Source organism: Syngnathoides biaculeatus, chromosome 10, assembly GCF_019802595.1.
Source record: "Syngnathoides biaculeatus isolate LvHL_M chromosome 10, ASM1980259v1, whole genome shotgun sequence".
NCBI classification, from domain to species: Eukaryota; Metazoa; Chordata; class Actinopteri; order Syngnathiformes; family Syngnathidae; genus Syngnathoides; species Syngnathoides biaculeatus.
In genome coordinates this window covers 8,236,909-8,245,309 of record NC_084649.1, presented here as the reverse complement: position 1 = coordinate 8,245,309, position 8,401 = coordinate 8,236,909, and the positions used below count along the sequence as shown (strand labels likewise).

The window sequence follows — 8,401 nt, the reverse complement described above, 5'->3', positions numbered from 1 at the left end:
CCCAACTGACTTCTTCTCCTTCGTGTGAAGGTTTTTTTTTTTTTTTTTTTTTTTTTTTAAACTGTTGACAAACCAGCTTTCAGGTGCATTACCGTCCCCTACCGGACAGATATGTATTTCTCCAGCGACATTTAAACAGGCTTTCCCAGGCTGTGTTTTTATACCAGAAACAGTGACACTGGTCCAACTATCACTATTGGTAGCCTTCAATTCCTAAAATGAACACAAATGATTGATTTTGCACTTTCCTGAAAAGAAAATATTTACATTGTAATTTTCACAAAATGTTTACACAAAAGATAAGCAGTTTGTATCAATGTCCATCCATCCATCCATGCAACGATTTTCTTTGCTACTTATCCTCACTAGGGTCACGGGAGTGCTGGAGCCTATCCCAATTGTCATCGGGCAAGAGGCAAGGTCCACCCTAAACTGGTTGCCAGCCAATCCCAGGGCACATGGAGACAGACAGGCACACTCACAATCACACCTCGGGGCAATTTAGAAACTCCAATTAACGCATGTTTTTTTTTTTTTTGGAGGGGGGGGTGTGTGGGAGGAAACCGAAGTCCCAAGAGAAAACCCACGCAGGCACGGGGAGAACATGATAACTCCGCACATGCGGGTTTTCTCCGGGTACTCTGATTTCTGCCCACAATGCAGCCCTATGGGGGCACAAACCAGTGCAATCTGTAGGCCAGTCCCAAGCCCGGATAAATGCAGAGGGTTGCGTCAGGAAGGGCATCCGGCGTAAAAACTGTGCCAAATAAATATGAGCGTTCATCTAAAGAATCCCATACCGGATCGGTCGTGGCCCGGGTTAACAACGCCCGCCCCCGGCACTGCTAACCTGCAGGGCGTCGGTGGAAATTCAGCTACTGTGGGTCGAAGACAAAGAAGAGGAGGAAACCGGATCCAGCGTCAGAAGAAAAAGAGGAATGCACAGAGCCTACAACTGAGTGTAGGGACTTTGAATGTTGGGACTATGACAGGAAAAGCTCAGGAGTTGGTTGACATGATGATTAGGAGAAAGGTTGATATTCTGTGCATCCAAGAGAGCAGGTGGAAAGGTAGTCAGGCTAGAAGTTTGGGAGCAGGGTTTAAATTATTCTACCACGGAGTAGATGGGAAGAGAAATGGAGTAGGGGTTATTTTAAAGGAAGAGCTGGCTAAAAATGTCTTGGAGGTGAAAAGAGTATCAGATCGAGTGATGAGACTAAAATTTGAAATTGAGGGTGTTATGTATAATGTGGTTAGCGGCTATGCACCACAGGTAGGATGTGACCTAGAGTTGAAAGAGAAATTCTGGAAGGAACTAGATGAAGTAGTTCTGAGCATCCCAGACAGGGAGAGAGTTGTGATTGGTGCAGATTGTAATGGACATATTGGTAAAGGAAACAGGGGCGATGAAGAAGTGATGGGTAAGTACGGCATCCAGGAAAGGAACTTTGAAGGGCAGATGGTGGTAGACTTTGCAAAAAGGATGGAGATGGCTGTAGTGAACACTTATTTCCAAAAGAGGGAGGAACATATAGTGACCTACAAGAGCGGCGGTAGAACCACGCAGGTAGATTATATTTTGTGCAGACGATGTAATCTGAAGGAGGTTACTGACTGTAAAGTAGTGGTAGGGGAGAGTGTAGCTCGACAGCATAGGATGGTAGTATGTAGGATGATTCTGGTGGTGGGTAGGAAGATTAAGAAGACAAAGGTAGAGCAGAGAACCATGTGGTGGAAGCTGAGAAAGGAATAATATTGTGCGGCCTTCCGGAAAGAGGTGAGACAGGCTCTCGATGGACAACCGAAGCTCCCGGAAGACTGGACGATGACAGCCAAGGTGATCAGAGAGACAGGCAGGAGAGTACTTGGTGTGTCATCTGGTAGGAAAGGGGAGAAGGAGACTTGGTGGTAGAACCCCAAAATACAGGGAGTCATACAAGGAAAGAGATTAGCGAAGAAGAAGTGGGATACTGAGAGGACTGAGGAGAGGCGAAAGGAGTACATCGAGATGCGACGTAGGGCAAAGGTAGAGGTGGCAAAGGCTAAACAAGAGGCATATGAAGACATGTACACCAGGTTGGACACGAAAGAAGGAGAAAAGGATCCCTACAGGTTGGCCAGACAGAGGGATAGAGATGGGAAGGATGTGCAGAAGGTTAGGGTGATTAAGGATAGAGATGGAAATGTGTTGACTGGTGCCGGTAATGTGCTAAATAGATGGAAAGAATACTTTGAGAAGTTGATGAATGAAGAAAATGAGAGAGAAGGAAGAGTTGAAGAGGCAAGAGTGAAGGACCAGGAAGTGGAAATGATTACTAAGGGGGAAGTCAGAAAGGCACTACAAAGGATGAAAAATGGGAAGGCAGTTGGTCCTGATGACATACTGGTAGAGGTATGGAAGCAATTTGGAGAGATGGCTGTGGAGTTTTTGACCAACTTATTCAACAGAATACTAGTGGGCGAAAAGATGCCTGAAGAATGGAGGAAAAGTGTTCTAGTTCCCATTTTTAAGAACAAAGGGGATGTTCAGAGCTGGGGGAACTATAGAGGAATAAAGTTGATGAGCCACACAATGAAGTTATGGGAAAGAGTAGTGGAGGCTAGACTCAGGACAGAAGTAAGTATCTGCGAGCAACAGTATGGTTTCATGCCTAGAAAGAGTACCTCAGATGCATTATTTGCCTTGAGGATGCTCGTGGAAAAGTACAGAGAAGGTCAGAAGGAGCTACATTGTGTCTTTGTGGATCTAGAGAAAGCCTATGACAGAGTACCAAGAGAGGAACTGTGGTACTGCATGCGTAAGTCTGGTGTGGCAGAGAAGTATGTTAAAACAGTACAGGACATGTATGATGGCAGCAGAACAATGGTGAGATGTGCCTTAGGTGTGACAGAGGAATTTAAGGTGGAGGTGGGACTGCATCAGGGATCAGCTCTGAGCCCCTTCCTGTTTGCAGTGGTAATGGATAGGCTGACAGATGAGGTTAGACTGGAATCCCCTTGGACCATGATGTTCGCAGATGATATTGTCATATGCAGTGAAAGCAGGGAGCATGCAGAGGAACAATTGGAAAGATGGAGACATGCACTGGAAAGGAGAGGAATGAAGATTAGCCGAAGTAAAACAGAATATATGTGGGTGAATGAGAAAAGTAGAGGGGGAAGAGTGAGGCTACAGGGAGAAGAGATAGCGAGGGTGGACGACTTCAAATACTTGGGGTCAACAATACAGAGCAATGGAGAGTGTGGTCAGGAAGTGAAGAAACGGGTCCAAGCAGGTTGGAACAGCTGGCGAAAGGTGTCTGGTGTGTTATGTGACAGAAGAGTGTCTGCTAGGATGAAGGGCAAAGTTTACAAAACAGTGGTGAGGCTGGCCATGATGTACGGATTAGAGACGGTGGCACTGAAGAAACAACAGGAAGCTGAACTGGAGGTGGCAGAAATGAAGATGTTGAGGTTCTCCCTCGGAGTGAGCAGGTTGGATAGGATTAGAAATGAGCTCATTAGAGGGTCAGCCAAAGTTGGATGTTTTGGAGACAAGATTCGAGAGAGCAGACTTCGATGGTTTGGACATGTTCAGAGGCGAGAGAGTGAGTATATTGGTAGAAGGATGCTGAGGATGGAGCTCCCAGGCAAAAGAGCGAGAGGAAGACCAAAGAGAAGGTTTATGGATGTGGTGAGGGAAGACATGAGGGCAGTTGGGGTTAGAGAGGAAGATGCAGGAGATAGGCTAAGATGGCAAAAGATGACACGCTGTGGCGACCCCTAACGGGACAAGCCGAAAGGAAAAGAAGAAGAAGAAGAAGAAGACTCTGATTTCTGCCCACATCCCAAAAACATGCAACATCAATTGGACACTCTAAATTGGCCCTGGGTGTGATTGTGAGTGCGGCTATTTGTCTCTATGCGCCCTGCAATTGGATGGCAATGAGTTCAGGGTGCACCCCGCCTCCTGCCTGTTGACAGCTGGGATAGGCTCTAGCACTCCCGTGACCCTTGTGAGGATAAGCAGCTAAGAAGATAGATAGATAGATAGATATAGATAGATAGATAGATAGATAGATAGATAGATAGATAGATAGATAGATAGATATAGATAGATAGATAGATAGATAGATAGATAGATAGATAGATAGATAGATAGATAGATAGATAGATAGATAGATAGATAGATAGATGCCTCAAAGAAGCAGGTTGATGGTGAAGATGAGTCAGTCACATTGTGTGAAGACCAATGCCGCATCTGGTTGGGTCTCAGTTTTACTCGGTTCATTCTTTTACATTTGGGCAGGTCTGTTTGTCAAGGTGGCGTGCAGGAAAAATGTGGCCTCAACTGCACATAAACAAGCATGGAAAGCAGAAGCTCAAGGGAATTTCAAGAGTATTTACTACAAACAAAGGCACGGTGTAGCAGCTTCAGCCCATTTTCAAGACCACTTATTCCAATTAGGGTCGCAGGGCACTGGAGCCTATCCCAGCTGACTTAGGGCAAAAGGTAGACTACACCCTGGAGTGGCAAGTCTCAGGGCCCATGGAGATAACATCTCTGAGTGGGAACTGACCCACGCTGCCTGAACCAAAGTCAGGCAAATGTACCATTATACCATGAGTGACTTTATACCAGGTTCATAAGTATTAAATTGCCAGCCCAAAGACTGGAGCATAGTGAAAAATGGGGAGCTCACCACCAAAGATGACAGGCAACAGAAAATATGACATACAATAGTATACAGTATGTGATATTTGACAATGAACAGAGAATGAGCCAATAGAAATTCGGAAGTAAAGAGCTGATAGATTGCCACAAAGGGGGGAGGGGCAGAGCAGATGAACAAAATGAGGGACAGACAGGAGACAGAGGGGGAAAAAAAGTAAAACTACAGTAAGTCACAAACATACATCCATTTTCTTAGCCGCTTATCCTCACGAGGGTCGCAGGGAGTGCTGGAGCCTATCGCAGTTGTCAACGGGGAGGAGGCGGGGTACACCCTGAACTGGTCACCAGCCAATCGCAGGGCGCATTGAGACAAACAGCAACACTTACAATCACATCTACAGACATTTTAGAGTGTCCAATCAATATTGCATGTTTTGGGGATGTGGGAGGAAACAAGAGTGCCCGGAGAAAAATCAATGCAGGCATGGGAGAGAACATGCACTCCACACAGGTGGGGCTGGGATTGACGGCGGCTCAGAACTGTGAGGCCATAGCTTTACCAGCTGATCCGCCGTACTGCTTAAAGTGGGGGTGACATCCCTATAAACATTCTAAAATAGATATTGTAATGAAAAATACATATAACAGTATTCACTTCAATGTCAATACGGAAAAAAAGTGAGCGGAGTGCGCATCATCCATGCACAAAGTTGCGCAATTGAGTGATATTAGTCGCGTCATCTGTCCTTGACGTCATCATCACTTCGGCCGTTAAAAACGCGCAGTGCCTGCTACTATGGAAGCCGAACAGCAGAGATATTCAGATTTTTCCAACGCCCCTTCTGACACGGAAGCTCTTTTTGAAAAGGACAACACCAAACAACCGAGTGAAGTTACCGAGGCAATATTACACTATTGTTTCGAGCCATATTCAGATGATATGCCGTCACAGCCAAACCGCATCCCGTCCGATCCACTTCCGCGGCGGAGATGAGCCATCGCGCTTCATCGCAGCCGGCCGGTGTTATTTATGACGGAGCCGAGCGGTGCCGCTTTGTGTTCACAGTCGAGCCGGCGTGCTTCATGCTCGCACGCGACTGTGTAACGCATTCTCGGCTGGGTTGTTCAGAGCCGCCCCCGTCGCAAAGTCCGACGCGCAGCCTTCGCGGAAGATGTGACCGCCGAACGCGGCGCCTCAGCCGGTGTGGCTGAGTTTCGGCCCGCCGTGCTATATAAGGAGGGGGTGGAGCCGAGCTATGTTGCAGGCTGAGTGAGACATTGTTGGCTGGGCGACGCACACATCGACACATTTCATACACGGATCTTTTGTTACTTTATGAGAGAGACGGATTCATGGTCCGCCCCAAACTATTATATTTTTTAGTAGCTGTATGCGCACATCAACACATTTCATACACGGATCTTTTGCTATGTTATGCGAGAGACCGATTACATGGTCCGCCCCAAACTATTTTTTTCTTTAGTAGCTGTATACACGCATACCTGTTATTTGGAACCCACGAAGCTCTCGTCCTCTGCACTTGTGCAATCCATTTTTCACAATGAACAGGGTCTCTTTCAAACTTATGAAGGGTAATTCCATTCTCCCGAGTGTTCAAGCAATGTCCAGCAATGCAATGAGCCGCCATTTTGGCTAACACGAAGAAACGACGAGCTACCTTCCCGGAGGTAAAACTAATGGAAACAAACAAGTCCATTTGGGGCCACCGCTGTCCTTTACGTCACTTCCTGCTTCTTCTCGAAAACAAATCCCTCGAGAGGATTTTCATGGCAGGAGTTACAAAAAGCTTTATACGTCAAAAGTGAAAAAACGCATTGGCCCATATTGGCTGTGGGTTTTTCATTAATAATATACCAAAAATCATCAATTTTATGACACTTGAGCTTTAAGTCACAACATGGGAAACTAAGATGATCAAAACTGTTATTAAACTAAAAAAAAAAAAAAAAAACACAGACTATGACAGGTTAAGGTTGTTGCTGCCAAAGGCGGGTATTAAATCCACAGGTTGGTGTACTTTTTTTCACCCTACAGTGTAAATTTCATGTTGTGGTCAATAAAAATCAGGGGAAAAAATATTTTTATGGAACTGGTTTAAGAAGACTGTGTTTATTGCTCTGAATTAATTGGGACATATGGGAGCCAGTGCTGGCAAAACAAGAAACATGCATACTCTCTCTCGCAAGTGGGTCTTTTACACAGAGGCAACCAATCAGAGGAAAGGAAATATGGACAAAGCTGACACAAAAGTGGGTCAAACAGAAGTACCTGTCAAAAGGGCCTTTTCCTGGACACTTGGATGACAAAGCCAAGGAATTTTGTCAAATGAAATTGTTAGAGAGCCACCCTATGAATGTCTAAGTAGTCAAAAGAGATCACATTTTATGACCACTGAATGCAGAAATTCTTCTCATTCGCAAAATTACATTACAGCTAGATTACACAAAAAAAAGAAAAAAGAAATCACACCCCATGTCAGGCAGCAACTTTGTCGACAAAAATGAAGTGAAAAAAATAATATCAAAATCTTTTTATTTCGGGGCATCTTTTGAGCAAATACTAACTGACCACTGAATACCACAAATCTTTCTGATGAAGAGAACATCCCACATTGCATCAACTAAAGAAGACAAAATAATCACTCTGAAGAGAAGAAGAATCAGGCTGCTATACGTGGAAAATCTGTTACTTTGTCTTCTGGAGCTCTCTGGTTAAGATATCCAACTGCAAAAAAAGACATTTGGTGAATCTCAGCAAATGATATTTATAATGAAAAGCACTGATGCCCTGATGCATATCTCCATGTCCTAAATGAAATGATTTGTATTTGATCCAGGAAATTGACTTTTTCCACTTACAAGAATGGCCTTGAGTGTACTCCTCCTCTGTGGTCTCAAATAACTGCATTCTCCTCCCTCACATAATTTAATCTCCTCTGAAATCTGTGGGACGGTAGAGGGGAGTGACAGTAGGTTACATTCAAAATCAATGCAATATAGACAAGTCAGACACACTAGCACTGTGCCTGACCTCTGATGCGCCAAAAGAGTCCAGATCCCGCTTGCCTCCAGGATACCAACCGTGAGACCAGTGCTGGCCGTTGGACTGTGGAGCTTCAATACATAGAAGCAGTCCAAGCAGTAAAGCCATCCCACATAAACTCATTTTTATTTACCTAAAAGCAAAGATGGATGTGAGGAATGTCTGCCACCCTCTTTATTTAGTCATGAATGTGTACAGGACTAATTCACAGTTTGGGATTGGAGGTTCGGCAATGTTAAAACTGACAATTGTGATTTTATATTTGATGCAAAGTAGGAACCAGGTACTGTTAAATATAAGTCTAATTGAATGCCACACACCTCATTATGAGGCACAAGAGCCAAAGGCGTAGTGTTGTAATATCAATTTAAAAAACACACACCATTGTGCTTCCTAAAAACTGTTTTCTTTGTGCCTTTGCAGATTCTCAGACATCCATGGCAGTAATCCACTATGGTTGAATCGAGGCAACGGGACTCATCTTAACTGCATTGAATTAGACATTTTAGCTTGTTTTCCAAAAACATGGCTGTTGTGCTATAACGATTTGCTTACTCTATGCTTAGTACTTTAACATTTCAAAATAAATGAGTAAAATATTGTACAAATATAATCCTTACCTTAGCCTTAACTCTTGAACTTGTTTGAAGGTGCCACCAGAAGCTTCAGACCTTACCTGTCAG

At 44.4% G+C, this 8,401-nt stretch overlaps 1 protein-coding gene across 1 annotated transcript; it reads right to left on the bottom strand.

The window, feature by feature from the left end:
- Positions 1-7,291: 7,291 nt before the first annotated feature.
- Positions 7,292-8,401, bottom strand: gnrh2 (gonadotropin-releasing hormone 2). Its single transcript, XM_061832300.1, has 4 exons — positions 8,339-8,401; positions 7,707-7,851; positions 7,535-7,618; positions 7,292-7,400 (listed from the first exon to the last, which is right to left on the bottom strand). Exons 2-4 carry the CDS (start codon positions 7,839-7,841, stop codon positions 7,362-7,364), a joined length of 258 nt encoding a protein of 85 aa, XP_061688284.1. The 5' UTR covers positions 7,842-7,851; positions 8,339-8,401; the 3' UTR covers positions 7,292-7,361.